Below are 19484 nucleotides of genomic sequence, written 5' to 3' on the forward strand. Positions count from 1 at the left end.
GCTTAGTTGCTCCGTGGCATGTGGGATCTTCCCGGACCAGGGCTCAAACCCGTGTCCCCTGCGTTGGCAGGCAGATTCTTAACCACTGTGCCACCAGGGAAGTCCTATCCATTTTAAATATAGCAGTGTGTACACGTCAATCTCAAACACCCTAACTATTCCTCTTCCCCACCCTTCCACCCTGGTAACCATAAGCTCGTTCTCTAAATCTGTGAGTCTGTTTCTGTTTTATAAATAAGTTCATTTGTATCTTTTTTGATTTGCATATAAGTGATATCATATGATATTTCTCTTTCTCTGTCTGACTTCGTTCACTCCGTATGACAATCTCTAGGTCCATCCATGTTGTTGCAAATGGCATTATTTCATTCTTTTTAAAGGCTGAGTAATATTCCATTGTATATATGTACCATATCATCTTTATCCATTCTTCTGTCGATGGGCATTTAGGTTGCTTCCATGTCTTGGCTATTGTCAACAGTGCTGCAGTGAATACTGGGGTGCGTGTATCCTTTCAGACCATGTCTTTCTCCGGGTACATGCCCAGGAGTGGGATTGCAGGATCATATGGTAGATCAATTTTTAGTTTCTTAAGGAACCTCCATACTGTTTTCCATAGTGGCTGCACTAATTTACATTCCCACCAACAGTGTAGGAGGGTTCCCTTCTCTCCACACCCTCTCCAGCATTTGTTGTTTGTGGATTTTTTGATGATAGCCGTTCTGACTGGTGTGAGGTGATATCTCATTATAGTTTTGATTTGCATTTCTCTAATAATTAGCAATGTTGAACATCTTTTCATGTGCCTCTTCATCTGTATGTCTTCTTTGGAGAAGTGTCTACTTAGATCTTCTGCCCATTTTTTGATGGGGTTGTTTGTTTTGATGATATTAGGCCGCATGAGCTGTTTGTAAATTTTGGAAACTAATCCCTTGTCGGTGACATCATTTGCAGATATTTTCTCCCATTCTGTGGGTTGTCTTTTCATTTTGTTTATGGTTTCCTTTGCTGTGCAAAAGCTTTTGAATTTAATTAGATCCCATTTATTTTTGTTTTTATTTCCATTACTCTGGGAGATGGATCAAAAAAGATATTGCTGCGATTTATGCCAGAGAGTGTTCTGCCTATGTTTTCCTCTAAGAGTTTTACAGCATCTGGTCTCAAATTTAGGTCTTTAATCCATTTTGAGTTTATGTCTGTGTATAGTGTTATAGAGTATTTTAATTTCATGTGTTTACATGTAGCTGTCCAGTTTTCCCAGCACCATTTATTGAAGAGATTGTCTTTCCTCCATTGTATAGTCTTGCCTTCTTTGTCGTAGATTAATTGACCACAGGTGCGTGGGTTTATTTCTGGGCTTTCTATCCTGTTCCATTGATCTATATTTCTATTTCTGTGCCAGTACCATACTGTTTTGATGCCTATAGCTTTGTAGTATAGTCCAAAGTCAGGAAGCCTGATTTTTCTTTCTCACGATTGCCTTGGCTATTCGGGGTCTTTTGTGTCTCCATACAAATTTTAAGATTTTTTGTTCTAGTTCTGTGAAAAATGCCATTGGTGATTTGATAGGGATTTCATTGAATCTGTAGATTGCCTTGGGTAGTATAGTGATTTTGATAGTATTGATTCTTCCAATCCAAGAACATGGTATATCTTTCCATCTGTTTGTGTTGTCTTTGATTTCTTTCATCAGCATCTTATAGTTTTCCGAGTACAGGTCTTTTGTCTCCGTAGGTAGGTTTATTCCTAGGTATTTTATTCTTTTTGATGCAGTGGTAAATGGGATTATTTCTTGAATTTCTCTTCCTGATCTTTCATTGTTAGTGCATAGAAATGCAACAGATTTCTGTGTATTAATTTGGTAACCTGCAACTTTACCAAATTCATTGATGATCTCTAGTAGTTTTCTGGTAGTGTCTTTAGGATTTTCTATGTATAGTATCATGTCATCTGCAAACAGTGACAGTTTTACCTCCTCTTTTCCAATTTGGATTCCTTTTATTTCTTTTTCTTCTCTGATTGCTGTAGCTTGGACTTCCAAAACTGTGTTGAATAAAAGTGGCAAGAGTGGACATCCTTTCTTGTTCCTGGCCTTAGAGGAAATGCTTTTAGCTTTTCACTGTTGAGTATGATGTTAGCTGTAGGTTTGTCATATATGGCTTTATTATGTTGAGGTATGTTCCCTCTAAGCCCACTTTCTGGAGAGTTTTTATCATAAATGGGTGTTGAATTTCGTTAAAAGCTTTTTCTGCATCTATTGAGATGATCATATGGTTTTTATTCTTCAGTTTGTTGATGTGGTGTTATCACATTGATTGGTTTGCTGATATTGAAAAATCCTTGCATCCCTGGGATAAATCCCACTTGATCATGGTGTATGATCCTTTTAATGTATTGTTGGATTCAGATTGCTAGTATTTTGTTGAGGTGGTTTGTTCGTTTGTTTGTTTGTTTTTCTTTTGCTGCACTGGGTCTTCGTTGCTGCGTGCAAGCTTTCTCTAGTTGCGGCAAGCAGTGGCTTCTCTTTGTTGCGGAGCACAGGCTGTAGGCTGGTGGGCTTCAGTATTTGTGGCTCGTGGGCTCCAGAGTGCAGGCTCAGTAATTGTGGCACTTGGGCTTAGTTGCTCCACAGCATGTGGGATCTTCCCGGACCAGGGCTCGAACCCATGTCCCCTGTGTTGGCAGGCAGATTCTTAACCACTGCGCCACCAGGGAAGTCTCTGTTAAGCATTTTTATGTGTGTGTTCATCAATGATATTGCCCTGTAATTTTCTCTTTTTTTGTGGTATCTTTTTCTGGTTTTAGTATCAGGGTGATAGTGGCCTCACAGAATGAGTTTGGGAGTTTTCCTTCCTCTGCAGTTTTGTGGAACAGTTTCAGAAGGACAGGTGTTAGCTCTTCTCTAAATGTTTGATAGAATTCATCTGTGAAGCCATTGGGTCCTGGATTTTTGTTTGTTGGGAGTTCTTTAATCACAGTTTCAATTTCAGTACTTGTGATGGGTCTGTTCATATTTTCTATTTCTTCCTGGTTCAGTCTTGGGAGATTGTATCTTTCTAAAAATTTGTACATTTCTTCCAGGTCGTCTGTTTTATTGGCATACAGTTGCTTGTAGTAGTCCTTTTCTTTCTTTTTTAGGCTGTACTGGGTCTTAGTTGCAGCATGCGGGATCTTCGTTGTGGCATGTTTAGTTGTGGCATGCGGGCTTCTCTGTTGCAACATGCATGTGGGATCTAGTTCCCTCACCAGGGATCGAACCCGGGCCCCCTGCACTGGGAACACGGAGTCTTACTGGACCACCAGGGAAGTCCCTGTTAGTAATCTTTTAAGATCCTTTGTATTTCTGTGGTGTCGGTTGTAACTTCTCCTTTTTTATTTCTCATTTTATTGATTTGAGTCCTCTCCCTTTTCTTCTTGATGAGTCTGGCTAGAGGTTTATCGATTTTGTTTATCTTTTCAAAGGACCAGCTTTTAGTTTCATATTGTTTTCTTCTTCTCAGTTTTATTTATTTCTGCTCTGATCTTTATGATTTCTTTCTTTCTACTAACTGTAGGTTTTCTTTGTTCTTCTTTTTCTAGTTGCTTTAGGTGTAAGGTTAGGTTGTTTATTTGAGATTTTTCTTGCTTCTTGAGGTAGGATTGTATTGCTATAAACTTCCCTCTTAGAACTGCTTTTGCTGCATCCCATCGTAGGTTTTGGATCATTGTGCTTTCATTTTCATTTTTCTCTAGGTATTTTTTGATTTCCTGTTTGATTTCTTCAGTGATCCATTGGTCGTTCAGTAGCATATTGTGTAGCCTCCATGTGTTTGTGTTTTTTACAGTTTTTTTCTTGTAGTTTATTTCTAATCTCATAGCATTGTGGTCGGAAAAGATGCTTGATATGATTTCACTTTTCTTAAATTTACCGAGGCTCACTTTGTGGCCCAGCATGTGGTCAGTCTGGAGAATGTTCCATGTGCACTTGAGAAGAATGTATACTCTGCTGCTTTTGGATGGAATGCTCTATAAATATCAATTAAGTCCATCTGGTCTAATGTGTCATTTAAGGCCTGTGTTTCTTTATTGATTTTCTGTCTGGATGATCTGTCCACTGATGAAAGTGGGGTGTTCCAGTTCCCCACTATCGTGTTACTGTCGATTTCTCCCTTTATGATTGTTAGTATTTGCCTTATATATTGAGGTGCTCCTATGTTGGGTGCATATATATTTACAATTGTTATGTATTCTTCTTGGACTGACCCCTTGATCATTATGTAGTGTCCTTCCTTCTTTGTCTCTTATAACAGCCTTTATTTTAAAGTCTGTTTCGTCTCATATGAGTACTGCTACTCCCCCTTTCTTTTGATTTCTCTTTGCATGCAATACCTTCTTCCATCCCTGCTTTACCCACCATCTTCTCACACCTGAATTTTTGCAGGAGCCCCCTAGCTGGCCCCCATTCAGGTCTGCTCACCTTAGGTGCCAGAGTCATCTTTGAAAATGCTAATCTGAACATTCATGAGCCTCAACCCCTCAGGCACCAAATTGAAGATGTGATCGGGCCCCTGCCCAACTCAGCAGCATCCTCTTGGCCCCTCTCCCACAGTTCCCCAGCCCACGGCACTTACGTTTCTTCCATCCCACTGTGCCTTTGCTCCACAGAGCCTTCATGCGTGCTCTTCCCCTCACTCCTTGTCTAGACTCCTTGTCTATCTATTCCTCCTAGGTTCTCGACTAAAATGTCACTTCCTGACCCCCAAGCCTTGGTCAGTCCCTGGTAGTCACTCTGGTACCCTGCCTTCTCCCTGGAAGTCCGGAGCATTGTGGTAATTACTTAGGTATTAGGTAATTACGCTAAATGACCCAGTAGACTGTCAGCTCCCTGAGAGCAAGGCCCACGGCTGACTTGTTCGTTGCTGCATCTGCGGCCCCTAGCCAGTGCCTGGTACATGGTGTTGATAAATGTATAGATAGTTATCATGAACTTTACTTAGAGAAAACACAAAAGATGTTCTTTAAAACGTTGGTGGTGGCTTTTGGGGTATAAAATTATGCATGACTTATTTTGCTCTTTCTACTTTTCTGTGCTTTCTGTTTTGTTGTCAGCGAGCAAGGCAATAACTGTCGGTTTGTCAAAAGACATCAGTGCTGGGCCCCAAGCTGAGTCCCCTGTGCAGGATGCACCAGGGTTCACCTCTGCGCTCCTGCCCTTGTCCCCACAGGCCTGAAGAGTGATGCGACAGGCATGATGGAGGTCGAGTCCTCCTACTCGGACTTCATCTCCTGTGACCGGACGGGCCGCCGGAACGCAGTCCCTGACATCCAGGGAGACTCCGAGGCCGTAAGCGTACGGAAGCTGGCTGGCGACATGGGCGAGCTAGCCCTCGAGGGCGCAGGTCAGAACCCATGGGTACTCTCGGGTTCAAGCACTCCTGGTGGGAGACCCTCTTCTGGGCTCCGGGACTGGCCTCTTAAGTCCTAGCCTGTCCCCTCTTTCTCAGAGAAGGAACTGCATTTAAATCAGGCCCCAGGCCCGCGGTCAGTGGCAGAGGGCAGCCACTCCCTAGGCTAGAGGGTGCCAGTGTCTCAGGCCGTGAGGACCCTCTGGCCAGGCATCCCGGTGCTTCCCTTTCCCCTCAGCCTCCCCGTCCACCCACAGGCCCTGTCAGTTCTCCTCCAAGGTCCCTCCCCAGTCCCTCCGCTTCTCTCTGTCCCCACAGCCACCACCTGGCTCAGGCCACTCCCAGCACCCCAGCGGCCTCTGCCCGGGCCTCCCTGATCCATCCCTGCCCCAACCCTCCTGCTGGACAGCTGCCAGCAGGGTTCATTTAAATCCCCTGTCCCATCGTGCTTCTGCCCCTGCATCCACCCCCCTTCATCTCACGGTTTCCTCTGCTAGAACATCCCTCACCAGTCCTGGCTCCCCCAGGAACCCCACCCTCCCTCCCCGTGCCGTCCCGTCAGCGGTCTGTCAGCCCTCCCTTGTCCTGCGGCCTGAACTCCTCACCAGGCATGGGAGCCTCCCCGGGTCTCACCCTGCTCCCCTCCAGCCTCTGCTCCCATCTTTCTCCCCTGCGCCTCTGGGCCAGCCTGAGGAAGGGACTTCTGTTTCCTGAAAGTCCCTGATGGGCCTTGCCGCGCTCTCCCTCTGTCTGGTCCTGCCTGCCCTCCCCTTGCCAGGCTGGCTTTTCCTCTTTCTCAGAGGCCCAGACCGCTGTGCTGAGAAGCCGTCACTCCCCTCTCTGGCAGGGGAGGCGCCTGTTCTCTTGGCTGCCTCCACAGCCGCCTGAGCACAGGGCCTCTCCTCTGGGATCCGCAGCCTGGGCCCTCGGTGCCTGGTGGCGTTTGGCACCCGGCAGAGGTGCCCAGTCAGTGGCTGTTCGCTGACCAGCACGCCAGCTGCCACGCCAGGCCTGCTGCCAGGCCATCTGCGTCTGCTCTGCTGAACGGTTTTCGAGCTCCTTCAACTCAGTGTAGCCACTCATCCACCTGCCCAGGCCCTCTAATGCCTGCTCCCACCCCCGTCCGATTCGAGATCCCTGAGGTACCTGGTGTCCTGGCAGCTGTCTGCCAGGGTGACGGACAGTTAAAAGGGGACCTGAGGAAGGAGTAGTGCCCACCGCAAGGCAGTGAGGTGCTCCTGGCGCAGTGCAGGCCAGAGTGACTGGCCGAGGAGCCTTCCAGTAGGCCTTGCAATGAGCAGCTTCCACTGGCACGTCTGCGAGCCGTGCTCAGTCCAGCGGACTCACCGAGGGAGTGGGAGTACGGAGAATACAGGTTCTGATCCTGCAGGCCCTGGAACTTCTGTTTGCCTAAAGCTCCCGGGAAACTGAGGCGGAGCCCGGGCAGGGGAGGAGGGGCCACAGCCTTGGCCTGTCCTGAGGCCTGGTGGCCAGGCCTCCCCAAGTCCTGTGTGTTAACGCTCCCCAAGCCCTTTGTGTGCAAACCTTTGTCTTCCCTGATGTTTCCTTACACGGGGAGCACAAATGTTTCCTTACTTGGCCGAATAATGAAACGTAAACAGCCAGCAGGGCTGAAGGAATATGAACGCACTGCTTGGCAGCACGTGACCTGAAACTGCCCTGAGGGAGTCCCAGGGGTGTTGGTTGGAGAGGAAAATGCTTGGGGACCTCTCTGTGGGCCGGAAGAGAGCTGGGACCTGCACAGAAGAAGCCTTGCCCCTGGCTGAGCTGTCCCATGTGCCAGGTGACCACAGAGGGGCAGGGATGTCATCATAGATGACTTCCTGATAGATCAGGAAGCAGAGGCTTGGAGAGATTAAATAAATTACCTGAGGTCCCACAGCAAGGAAATGGCAGAGCGGCAGTTACTGCGGAATTTAACGAAAATATTCTTGCTCGCCAGGGCGGGAGGCTTCGGACCAAGTAGGGCATCACAGACTGGGGAGTCTGCCTGAAGTGCAGTCTAATTTGTCAGGCTTCCAGTGGGCCAGGACCCTCTGGGACCCGGCCTTTGCTACAGGCCCTGCCCCATGATAGGAGGTGACCTGAGGCACAGGTGTCCAAGTTCTCCCTGCACCCCTCACTCCCACTAACCCCACCTCTGAAGCCAGCTGCCAGGGCAGAGTGAGGCGGTGTCAGTGACGGGTGTTTACAAACCCTAGAGAGCGCTCCTTTAGGCGGCAGCCTTCTGGTGAGTGGAAGGGACACTGCTCCCTCCACTGTTTGGCTCTCAGGCAACTCCGTTCACCTCTCTGAGCCTTGTTTTTCTCATCCGAGTCGTATCATGACCTTCATCACACCTCCAGGCTGCTGTACGACTGCATGGAAAGTACTTGCCAGTCTGCAGCCTCAGGGTCTGGGCGCAGGGTAGTTTCTCCCTAGTCACGTGAAGGGCTTAGCCTAAGGATGCAAAGACAGAGGCCAGAGAGGGAGATGGGGGTGGTCTGGTGGGGACACAGCACAGTGAAACAGCGATGGGCTCCCCCCCAGACCCTGCTGCAGGCCACCCCTGGTGCTCCCCTGGGCTGGCATCTTCTGATGCCCTTCTCTGTCTTACAAGAACTACTGTTTGCTGAGCACATGCTGGGACTCTAGACACCCCACACGAACATCCTGACCCTCCCCAGCTACAAGCATCCATCCATGATCCTGGCCTTTTCTTCACTTTAATTATACTAGTAACAGCACATGCACATTTTCTTTGTAGAAATTAAAATGTTACAGACTAGGCTAAAGTTCCCTTTAGCTACTACCCCCAATCCTGCCCTGCTCCCCAGGGCTTATCCACTGTTACTGCTGTGGCTGGGCCCCTCTGGACCTCTTTCTATGCATTACGTTTGTGTATATGCTCCTTTCTCTCTCCTCTGCAGAAGGACAGGCGGAGGTGGGCACCCCAGACAAGGAAGGTAGCAACCAGCCCAAGAGCAGCGATGGGACCACCTCATCTTGAACATGACCTTGCCCGAGGAGGCTGGAAGAGTGACGCGCCGTGGACCGAAGCCCTGGCACTGGCCCAGCAGCCTTTCCTCTGAGCAATGTGTTCCAGGCAAGCCAGGCCAGACTGAAAGGCAGCCCCAGAGGCTCCCGTGGCCCCTACCCTGGGAAGGCCCTCTGCCCACACCCCCAGGCTCCACGCTCCCACCACCTCCTCACTTGCCCGGGTACACTTTCAAGACACTGTAACCACAGGATGTTATTTATTCAGCAGGTGCTGGGACTCGGGGGCTGGGTCCTGCCACCTGGGTGAACAGCTGGGGCAGGGATCGCATTCTAGCTCTGCCCCCTCTTCTCCAACCCAGCCAGCCTTCTGTGTCAGGACCTTCTTATCCCTTTTTTAAGAAGCACTTTTAAACTTTTTAGAAACTTTAAACCTTTTCTCAGCAGAGAGGGAGGGAGCTGACAATTTACCTTTTATTTTGGAAGCCATTGTAAGTTAAACTCTTTGACCATCTATGCAGCTCTGAGGTTCCCTCATGGAGCTTCACAGATCCATTTTTAGCGAAGGGATCTTGTGCTCAAAACTCTCTGATTAACTCTTTGCCCTTTCTACCAAGATAAGTGACACCTAGGACCCAGGAAATAAATGCTGATGATTTGTGTGATAGGTTTAAGATGATTATTTCTCCTTTAAACAGCAAAAGCAGGGGCTGGGCCTTGTTCCCCCAAGGCCGTGATTAGCTGGGACCCATTGCTGCCCCAGGCTTCCACGGAATGAAGGACCTGAGAAGATGCCGGGGTACCGCAGAGGCCAGCACCACACCTCAGGCCAGTATCTGAAGAATCATCTTCCATCTTACCCTCTCTCACCCCAATTCACAGCTTTGGGAACCCAAAAGGAAGGTTTCCCCACTTAGGACCTAGAGAAGGAGGGGGTTAAGAGTTCAGGGAGCATTTAAGCAGATAAGCCTTCAAGAGAAGCCTGGTTTCTTCTGGACGGAGAGTAGGCTTTGGGCCCCGCTTTGCCCCCCCTTCCCATTCACAGAGCCCACCAGGCTCTCGGGACCCTGCTGCTGGGCAGGCTGCCTGCGTCTGGGGGCCCCAAGGGCTCCTTCCGTTCTCCACAAACCCAAGTTGGCCCGCTCCGACCGCAGCGCCCCACACCACATGCTGCACAATCCCAGCTGTTGTTTTCTTTATTAAGCACCAGATTTTCAGCACAGGTTACCAGAGGAGGGAGGGATTCAGATTCAACCAGCCACAGGCCCTGATCCTGGCCCGGGCACACAATCAGAGGAGAGACACGGCCAGGCGGAGGTATATGTGTGTACAGAAACAGGCATGTGGGCTTCACGAGCGTCAGTAGCTGACTCTGGAAATCATAGTCTCCCTGGAAGGAGTAAAGGGAGTTGTGAGGACTCCATCCACAGGGTGAGGACTCTGAGAGGTGGCCACGATGTCTTCAGGGACACTGCCCTGCTTGCCAAGAGAAGCAGAAAGGTGAGGCAACTTGTAGTACCCAGGACATTAAAACAAACAAAAAAAAATCACAGAACATCAGAGCCAGAGAGGAACCCCTTTCTACAGATGGGGAGACTGAGGCTTAGAGCAAGGAAAGGCTCTGTCAAGGCCACACAGGAAGGAAGGAAGCAGAACCTAGCTGCACGCTGGGCTCAACTCCCTGCCCTTGGCTTTGGGCAGCCCTGGAGATGCCCCAAGTTGCCAAGACCTTGGGAGTGGGCTTGAGAAAGGCTCCTCCTCAGACCAGCCTCACAGCATTATGCAGGAGGTGAGCCTGTGCAGTGAGGGAGGACCACCAGCCAGGAAGTCATCACGCATCCCTGGTGCTGCCCAGGAGAGGAAGGGAGGGCATCTTGCTAGAAGTCCCTGGAAAGACAGGTGGGAGCCAGGGCAGGGCACCAGCCCAGCAGCTCCGTCAGAAACATACCTGCAGAGGCCAAAGGTGGCATCCCGTAGGCTTTATAGAGCAGATCAAGAAGCTCCCTCTTCTCATCTTCTGGGAGGAAACTGGACTTTGCCGCATTGATGTTCTGGAAGGGCCAGCACGGCAGACAGTGTGAAACCAGAGAGCATAGGAGGGAGTCCTTAGCAATCTAGTGACAGTCCATTAAACATGGGCAATTCATTAAGCTCAGAGTGGCGAGGCCTTGTCCAAGGTCACGTGGCAGCACCTGCCAGAGCAGAGACTGAGGTTCTGGGTTCTTAACGTGGCACGACGTGATACACAGATGTGGCAGGGAGGTTGGAGAAACCTTTGAGAGACGGGGTGGGATGTGTGGCGCCAGAGAGACAGTCCTGCAGGGACAGACTTGGGATGTCAGAACCACGGAAATCAAGGGCTCATCCTGGGGTCTCTGAGTGGCCTGAAAAGTGTGTGCAAAATGTATAGCTGAGCACACCTTCCTGGGGAGATGGTTGACAGCTTTCAGAGTCTTTCAAGGCACTTGACCGAAGCAGAGGATAAAAAACCCAGTCCTAGGTCAGGATCTCAGCCGAAGATATCTTCTCCGTGGAAGGCATCGAACTCCAGGTCTGCCTTGGCCTGGCCTGTTGCAGCAGACTCACCCCTCATTCTCCAGGGCTTCCGGGCCCTGGACAGGACCTGCAGGCCTCACACACTCCCAGGGCCCAGAGTCAAGGCACACACCCACTCACCAGTCTCTTAAACTCCTCTTCAGTGAAGCCCATGTCCTGTTTGGTCATCTGGTAATCAGTGTCCAGGGTGGACTTGAAGATGAGTGGGTCATCCGTGTTGAGGGAGTAATTAGCCTGGTCGTTTTTGAACCTGGACAATGCAGGGGGGTGGGGGGGAGGGGGAGAAGCGCCTCCCATTACTGCTGTGTAAAGTCTCTGCACGTGGACATCCACACTCCTTTGAACCGCACGGCACCCTTAGACAGGCCTGGAGGTTCTCCTCGTTGTACAGAGGAAGACACAAATTCAGGGAACTCGGGTGACTTGTCCAAGGCCACATTACTAGCAACTCAAGACTTAAAGCCAGCCAGCCAGGCCAGAGCCAGGCAAAGGCAGGAGAGGGGCCGGCTTGGCGAGGCCAGAAAAGCAACAGCCCGCTCTAGCTACCCCCTCTCTGGCCCTGTCCTCCGCAGCCGCGCTCTGCGAGTCGTCTGCACCCCTTCACCAACGGTCCTCAGACCCCCTGGGATCTGACTCTTCAGACACGCCATGGGGACTGTTCTTAGCATAATCCCTGACCACCATCTTATTAAATCCAATGGACTTTTCCTAGCTCTAACCTCACCCGACTTGTGGAGCAGAATTTTATACTGTTGACCTTTTCCCTAGATTTCCTGGACACCGCACTCTTGGCTCTCCTCCTGCCTGTGCCTTCAATGTCACTGTCCTGGATTCTCTCTTAGGGCCTTTTTTTTTTTTTATTCAAACAGAAAATCACAAAAATTATAATCATCCTCATCAGTTCACTCAGTCCCATGTAATTTTGTTTACCTTGATCTTTTGTTAGCACTTTTATGAATTCATCAGTTTTCCATTAGAGTTCTGAAAATGCTTATTCATTCAGTTCAGCAGTACAGTCAGTTACCAGAATCCTAGGCCCTCGCGCTCCACCGTCTGCTGAGGCCGTCACTTCTCCTTCAACCACCGTATCTCTAGGTGACTCTGAGTCTTTCTCCAGCCCACAGGCTGTATGCCCACATGCCTTGGGTGTCCTGTAGGTACTGCACACTCCACACTCCTAAAGCAGCTCAGGCCCGCCTTGTAATCAGAGTGTGAGCGAGCCCAGGCTCCTCTCCTCCTCGTAAGCTTGGCGGACAGACCATCAGTGCTGGCCTGAATATGGTCACCCCGAGTTCTTAGTGAACTTCTGGGTCAGCTTTTCCCTCCTGAGGCCTCAGCCCCAGGGCAACCTGAAGAAGGGCCAAAGCTTCTTAGTTAAGCCTATGGGGCAGCCTCGGGGTGGGGTGGGACGGGACAGGCTCTCCTGGGGAAAGCTTCAGGATGTGCTGGGGGAATGCCCAGAGGGGCCAGGAGCAGAGACCACGTGAGCAAGAGAGACTCATCTTCCTAATTCCTAGGAGGTGGAATCTGGAGTGTGGAAGTTTCCTTTGGGGTAGCAGGGCAATCTGCTATAGCTGGGTGAGCTACGGGGCCCCCAGCTGTGCTATCCAAAGGCTGGGTGGCCTCATAATCAAGTTACACCACATCCAGACTTTGGCTTCCTCACTTGTAAGACGGGGACAATAGCGCCCGCTTCCCAAGCATTTGAAGAGCTTTCACACCCAGGAGACCCCGCAGGGACCAGCGCCCAGTCCCTGCATCCCCTTCCCACCCTTGGCTTTCCTAGTACAAAACTGAACAGAGCCCAGGGGACCCGGCCTCACCGAACGACTGCATGCTCCGTGCCTGGCTTCCAGGTGCCGGTGAGGTAGCTGGACCAGGGGCAGACCTGGAAGAGCAGGCGGGCGGCTGGCATGAAGCCCCCAGGGCCGCGCTCTCCCCCGTCCCCAGGCCAGCTGGCGCCACCTCCTCCGGCGCTGTTCTCGCCCCGGTCACAGCGGCCCCCTCGCAGCCGAGTCCCAGGAGCCATCAGTCCTGCCTTCCTCCCCCCACCCAGCAGCTCCAAGGCCCGCGGCCCACGCTCCCCGCGGCTGCTGGACCCTCCGCGCTCTCCACCGCTCTCCTGACCTCCCCCTCCCCGGCCCCTCACCTCGAAGTGCATGTTTTCCTGCCGCAGCCTGTTGTAGAGGGCCGGATCCTCCAGAGTGTGGTAGCCGTGCCCCAGCCTCTCGGTCTTGAGCACGTCCACGGCCTGTTGACAAGCAGCGTGGAGCCCAGCACGGGCTGCGGGGCGAGCGGGGAGAAGGGCCCCACCGCCTGCCCAGCCACTCACCTCTCTCACCACCTCGGCTGAGCCCACCTCCCCGGCGTGGACCGTGCGGTGGACGCCGCTCTTCACGGCCTCCTGTAAGGGCGAGGGCTTGGTCAGGGGTGGCCTGGGGCTCGGCCCCGCAGGCCCTGCCTTCACTACACTCTGGGGCTGAGTCAGCCTGGCTGGCTCCCAGACAGGGAGGTCGGGTGGGTTCCGTTTTTGTAATCATTTAAGTGGTAGCCCTCCTTTATTAGACAGTTATTACGAGTCAGACACTGGAGGAAATGGTTTAGACACCTTACGTCACATTCACAACTGCTCTAATACCTATCTTACAGGGAGCGGGGAGGGACTGAAACTCAGGAGAATTAGGTATCACGACCAGGGTCAGACCAGAAGAGATTCCAGAGCCCCTACTCTCCACCCCATGCTTCACCCCTTCCACGGGAAGCACAGCATGAGGCTTTGAGACGTCGGCTCCAACCCAGTCATCCCAGCAGATGAAACAGGCCCAGAGAAGAGACAGTCTCGCCCAAGGTCACACAGCGAATCATTAGGCCGAAAGGCTCCAACACAGGACCCTCCAGCACCAAGTGGGGTTTTTTCTTTCATACCAGATTCCCAGCTTCTAGAGCTCCTAGACCCAGTCACACGCACTTGGGAGCCCAGGAGGCCTCGTGATCCCCCGTCGGTGTGCCTTCCTGCTACTGGTATAGAGACCAGCTCCCCACGGGGTTCCCCCAGAGCCAGCCTCTCCTCTGCCTCCATCCCCCAGGACCCACCGCGTAGGCCTGCACGTGTTCAGGGAAGAGGGTGCTGCCTTGGATGGTCTCATCTCCGGCCAGGTCGATGGCCACCACGGTCTGCTGCCGGTACTTCTTACACAGCTCCACCACCTCGGGGGACCAGCCTGTGGGCGAGATGCCCGCCGGGCCTCTGGCAGCAGCACAGAGGAGAGAGACCCTCCCCGCCCTCCCACCCAAGGCCAGCACAAGGCCCAGTGTCCCATCTTCAAGGTCTGACCCCGCAGCCTTCGGGGCCTCAGCATCCTCTCCTCGCAGAGGGGGGCCGTGTGCTGTGGCTCACGGTCACAGCGAGGCTTTGCCGAGGCCGCATGTGTGAGACAGCGAGGTCAGGGCCTGGGCTTGGTAAACGACAAATAGCAATTCTCTCTCAATCCCCACACCCACCCTCAACTTAGCAGATGAGATGGAGGTCCGCACAGTTTAACATTTAAACCTAAAACAGCTCCCACTAGTGTTACAAAACACATTGCTAACGTTGGTCATTGTAAAGTGTTTTAAAAAGAATGACCGACCACAGGCTTTGGAACCAGATGGCCCTGGGTTCTGCTCCGGGCTTTGTGCCTTCCTGACTGAGCCTCTCTCTACCTCAGTGTCCTCATCTGTCAAGTGGGGATAAACGATGGTGGTCCTGTCTCCTAGACCCCTGTGAGGATTAGAGAAAATACCCCAAGCCACTCTGCACAGGGAGGCCCTGCAGGTTGACACTAGCCCCTCGCCGTGGGCTCACTACTCCTTAGAGCAGAGAATGGGGTAACTACGATCACCTCCTGTGACAAGGCACGTCTGAGATCCAGGGAGGTGATGTGACCTGGAGAGAGTCACACAGCGGGGCTCTGCCTTGGAAGCACAAGCCCTGGAGATGTGACCAGTGTCAGTCACAGGGAGACCCCTCAGGCCCTGGCGCTGAGACCTAGTCCCAGGTTCCACAGCCCTGACAGGAGGGGGCCTGGCCCACAGGGTCTCGAGGGAGGACTGCGGCCTGACAGGAACCAGGCTTAGGCTTTTCTCCGTCGTTCAGCCTCCCTTGATTCTAAGCCTCCTGCAGGTCATGTGGCTCCCAGGCTCAGCCTCCCTGGGGAGAAAATTCTGTTGCAGGAAGGTCCGAGCTTGCCCAGGAGGAAGACCCAAGGTCCAACTGATGGGCTCAAGAGAGACCATGGGGACTGGTATGGCCCCTGTGCCCGGCCAGAAGGTTGTGGTGGCATCAGATGGGCAGCCAGGGACGGGGCCAAGGTCACACTCACTGGGCTGGTGGCGCATGCAGCATAGGATGGACCGCGCCTTCACCCCGAAGTCCCGCTCTCCGTCTTGCAGGCCCTGGTCCACTAGACACACCACCTCATCCGGGGTGAGGTCCCCTCTGTGTGCAGAGAAGAGTAGGGGTGGGCCTGAGACAAAGACCTAAAGGACAGCCCTGGGACTGGGACAGAGGAGGAAGGGGAGGTGGGGGAGTAAAGAGGGGAAGGAAAGGAGGAGAGAAAGAGGAGGAAGAGGGGTCTTCCAGGAGAAGCCCTCAGCCCCACTAACCCACTGCCTCTGAGGAAAGGACGAGGGAGATAGCCCCAAGCCCTAGCGCACCCCCTTCCAGCTTCCTTGGAACTGCCTGGACGCTTCCAGACCTGCGAAGACTGTCCCAGTTCGGGGGGTTGTCAGACACAGCCCTCCTCCCACCCAAGATGGAGAGCACTGCTAAGCTAAGCTCACCTGTTGTGATTCCCACTTGTCCACAAGTATCAGAGTCATGGCTAGAAGGGAGCAAGGTGGTTGAGTGGTACCACTTAGATATCCCTGGGGTCCAGGCAGAGGGGCAGGAGTGGGCCAAACTCACTTTGGTTGCAGGGTTAGGATAGGACCCCTAAGAGTCACTGGATAAGCCGTGGGCCAGTTCAGGGAGCCAGACCGAAGTCTTGCTTGGGCCACGGCCTCCCAGGCTGCCCCTCGCGGTCTTGGGTCAGGCCACCCTGCCACAGCACCAGCACAGCCCTCCAGACGGTCACTCACTCAGCCTGGTTCCAGGGGATCGGCTCCACTTTGGAGTTGGCCAGCAGGTGCGGGCTGTAGCGCACCTCCACGTACACCACGCCCTCCTTGGCCTTCATCTCCACAAACTCGTAGGCAGTCCTTTTGATGGCCTCCCGGCAGCCCCTGGGAAGGGAAGAGAGTGGCTGGGGACAAAATGCCCCAAGGCCCTTGGGAGCTCCAGGAATAACAAAGCTGTCCCCTGCCCATAGCAGATCAAACCCATGTGTGGCCCCCCAATCTCTCATCACCCAGCCCAAAGCTCCGGGCATCTGCTGGAGAAAATCCTAGAAGCACAGCACGTCCTGTCAGCTCTGCTTCCAAACTCGATGCCAGTTCTCGCCCCCTCCGCCCTGGTTCTAACCACCTCGCCTCTCTAACTGGCCTCCTGGTCTCCATGCTTGCCCCTGTAGAGCAGCTAGCTCAATCTTTTAAAAATGGAAATCAAAGAGGGAATTCCCTGGCAGTCCAGTGGTTAGGACTTCACGCTCTCACTGCTCAGGGCCCGGGTTCAATCCCTGGTCGGGGCACTAAAATCCCACAAGCTGTGCAGTGTGGGCAAAAAAAAAAGGAAATCAACATCAGGACGAGAATCTGGGTTTCACCCCTTGCCAGCTGTGTGGTCCTGGGCAAGTTCCTTTACTTTCCTGAGCCTTCATTTCCTCCTCTGCAAATGAGGAGTGTGTCTAGCTCACAGGACTGTGGACAGCTACAAAGAGAATAGTTCTGTGAACTGCACACACATTATATTCTTCTATATCTAAGATATTCTGCTATCAAAAAATGGAAGGAATGAAAAGTAGCATAAAAACAGCAGTGCCTGGCTGTCGATACAGGTAGCAATTGTCCTCCTAGTAAGAGGAGGCTTGCTGAGGACAGTGCTGTGTCCATTCCAAACCCCAGCCCTAGGAGGTAGAGAGGGTCATAAGCCCCATTGTCTAGATAAGGGAACTGAGGCCCAGAGGGCAAATTTGCCCAGCGTCGAAGTTATTTCTTGAAAGAATCTGATACTAGGATATATGTTCTTAACCCCCACATTCTGTCACTTTTCTATAGAAGTTGAAGGAGGTTCAGCCCATCATACCCATTTTCCAGAAGGGAAAACCGAGGCCCAAATGCATGGAGAGATTCGCAGGAGTGCACACAATGGTGAGAGGCAGAGCAGGGTTATACAGCGCCTTCTCCCACCCCACAGGCTGAGGTGTGCAGGCAGCCCGATGTGGGCACAGGGACCGACGCCACCCAGGGTTCAGGGCGGGTGGGAAGACTTACGCGATGGCGGGCATGTAGTAGGCGAACTTGGCCAGGAAGCCCGGGAGGCTGAGCGGCTTGTCCATGCCGATGATGTCCTGCAGCTCCTCTGGTGTGTCGGCAGGGAGGGTGATGCCCCGCTTCCTGGGGACAAAACAATGAGGGTGATGGACAACCCTGGGCAGGACCTTACCAACTCCTTGCGGGGGGTGGGGGAGGGACATCTGACCCCTCTCATTGGACAGATGGGAAAACTGAGGCCCAGGGCATATAGAACCAGGACCTGAATCCTTCTAGGATCTTCTGTCCCCAAGGCCATGACCAGCCAGCAAATCTCAAGGGGGACAACTGGGGTTAAAGTCCATTTAAAGTGCACATGAACACACACACGCCCCCTAGTGCCTGGGGACAGGGATGGTGCCAGGGCAAGTGCTTGGTAGAGCCGGCTGGTCGCGTGCCAGGTCAGGGGTTATCAGGGCAAGAACTGCAGCACACAGTGCCTGGGACAGGAGCAGGCGCCAGACTTCCCCCCGCCACCCTCCCTCTAGCCGGCACACCAGGGAGGCTGGCCTGGCCCACTGTACTGGGAGAGGGAAGCCAGCCCAGCCATCCACCCTGCCAGCACTCTCCCCTCCCTGACCACAGCCTCCCACACACGGCTGGGCCACGGCAACCACTCGGTAAGGGCTGGCGGAGAACGGCCCTTCTGGTCTGGGGCTGCCTCCTCTCCACTGGCATCTCCACCTCCCCCCAGCCAGGACCAGCAGGGTGCAAGGCTGGGCTGCCTTCCCCGCTTCTCATGCTCCAGCCTCCTCTACTCCTCCTGGCTCTGCCCCAACTCATGGGTCACCCCTGGCCTCAGTTTTCCCACCTTTAAGATAAAAGGGACAGGCCGAGGACACCTGTCAAGAAATGCTTCTACCATGAGGGACAGAAGACCAAAGGCACTCTACAGAAACAGAGAAATGCAGAGAACAGAAAACTTAAAAACCCAAAATGAATAGCCTCAAAGAGAGGAGACGATGTTACATCCTTGAAACAAGAGCATCCCTTTTTAAAAACAGGACATTCAGAAAGTAAGAAAGAGCTCTCGGAGATTTGGAAGAATATGGCCACGCCCAACAGGCTGTAGTAAAAGGAATGGAAAATAAAGTTGAGAAAAATCCTCCAGCAGGTAGAACAAAAGACAAGATAAAAAATAGGAGCAAATGGGGGCTTCCCTGGTGGCGCAGTGGTTGAGAGTCCGCCTGCCGAGGCAGGGGACGCGGGTTCGTGCCCCGGTCCGGGAGGATCCCACGTGCCGCGGAGTGGCTGGGTCCGTGAGCCATGGCCGCTGAGCCTGCGCGTCTGGAGCCTGTGCTCCGCAACGCGAGAGGCCACAACAATGAGAGGCCCGCGTACCGCAAAAAAAAAAAAAAAAAAAGGAGCAAATGATTAAGAAAATTATGTGATTAAACCAGGAGGTTCAGCCTCCAGTTATCCACAAAGCAAGAACAGAAGATAGAAGGGAGGACATTGCCAAAGAAATGGAAATTCAACCCAAGTGTTGAAGTCCTTTAATAGCTTGTTATTAAAATATTTCCCTATATAAATACCTGTTCCCTAAACCTCCTAAATATGCCTTCTTCCCCTTCTGCATGACCCCAGAACCCATGAGTGACCAGTGGGTATCACCACGGGGTCACCCTGTTGCCCAGTTTGCCAGTCAGACTCCCATCCCTGCGAGACGTCCCCAGGGAAGATGAAGCCCTGGGTGCAGTCCTAGCACCGAGGTCAGGGGCTCAGCGCCCTTGGGCCTTCCCCTGCTGGTCAGTCTGCCCCAAGGTCACCCTCATGAGGCCATCCCCAGTCACCGTAGCCTCTGCAGAGCCCGTACCAGTTGTTAGATACTATATTTTGGATATCTTTCTGGGAGCTGGTGGGTGGAAGGCAGAGGAGGTGTGGCTAAGGCTCCGACCCCCATATTCCCAAGCACAACGGCCACATTTGCCCCAGGTCCCCTGGAGCGATCCAGAGCTTTCAGTCCTCTCCCTCTGCACATCAGCATCTGAGGGCCCACGATGTGCTGGGCACTGGATGGATAGCCGTGACCAAGGCAGACCTGTGTGTCTGATCGTCCCCTTTCCCCTCCCCCCAAACCCCTCCCCCTCCCAGGCTCCA

General features: G+C 52.7%; 2 protein-coding genes across 7 annotated transcripts in view; one reads left to right on the top strand and one right to left on the bottom strand.

The window, feature by feature from the left end:
* The window catches only part of PKIG (cAMP-dependent protein kinase inhibitor gamma), a 100566-nt gene extending 91539 nt beyond the window's left edge, over positions 1-9027 (top strand). For all 3 annotated transcript variants that reach the window (XM_082856683.1, XM_082856682.1, XM_082856681.1), the window contains 2 exons: positions 5205-5378; positions 8315-9027. In XM_082856683.1, the coding sequence (XP_082712809.1) occupies positions 5228-5378; positions 8315-8394 (231 nt within the window). In that variant the 5' untranslated portion in view covers positions 5205-5227 and the 3' untranslated portion in view covers positions 8395-9027. The remainder of the gene's footprint in view (positions 1-5204; positions 5379-8314) is intronic.
* Positions 9028-9560: 533 nt separating this feature from the next.
* Positions 9561-19484, bottom strand: part of ADA (adenosine deaminase) — a 33687-nt gene continuing 23763 nt past the window's right edge. For 2 of the 4 annotated variants that reach the window (XM_082856205.1, XM_082856202.1), the window contains exons 3-11: positions 17346-17468; positions 16056-16199; positions 15299-15414; positions 14031-14158; positions 13087-13341; positions 12761-12825; positions 11058-11187; positions 10330-10432; positions 9561-9857 (exon numbers count right to left, since the gene is read on the bottom strand). In XM_082856205.1, coding sequence (XP_082712331.1) covers positions 9844-9857; positions 10330-10432; positions 11058-11187; positions 12761-12825; positions 13087-13341; positions 14031-14158; positions 15299-15414; positions 16056-16199; positions 17346-17410 — 1020 coding nt within the window. In that variant the 5' untranslated portion in view covers positions 17411-17468 and the 3' untranslated portion in view covers positions 9561-9843. The remainder of the gene's footprint in view (positions 9858-10329; positions 10433-11057; positions 11188-12760; positions 12826-13086; positions 13342-14030; positions 14159-15298; positions 15415-16055; positions 16200-17345; positions 17469-19484) is intronic. The other 2 variants (XM_082856204.1, XM_082856203.1) reach the window with 2 other exon arrangements.

This window comes from Leucopleurus acutus (genome assembly GCF_964270905.1).
Source record: "Leucopleurus acutus genome assembly, chromosome: 16".
Taxonomy (NCBI): Eukaryota; Metazoa; Chordata; class Mammalia; order Artiodactyla; family Delphinidae; genus Leucopleurus; species Leucopleurus acutus.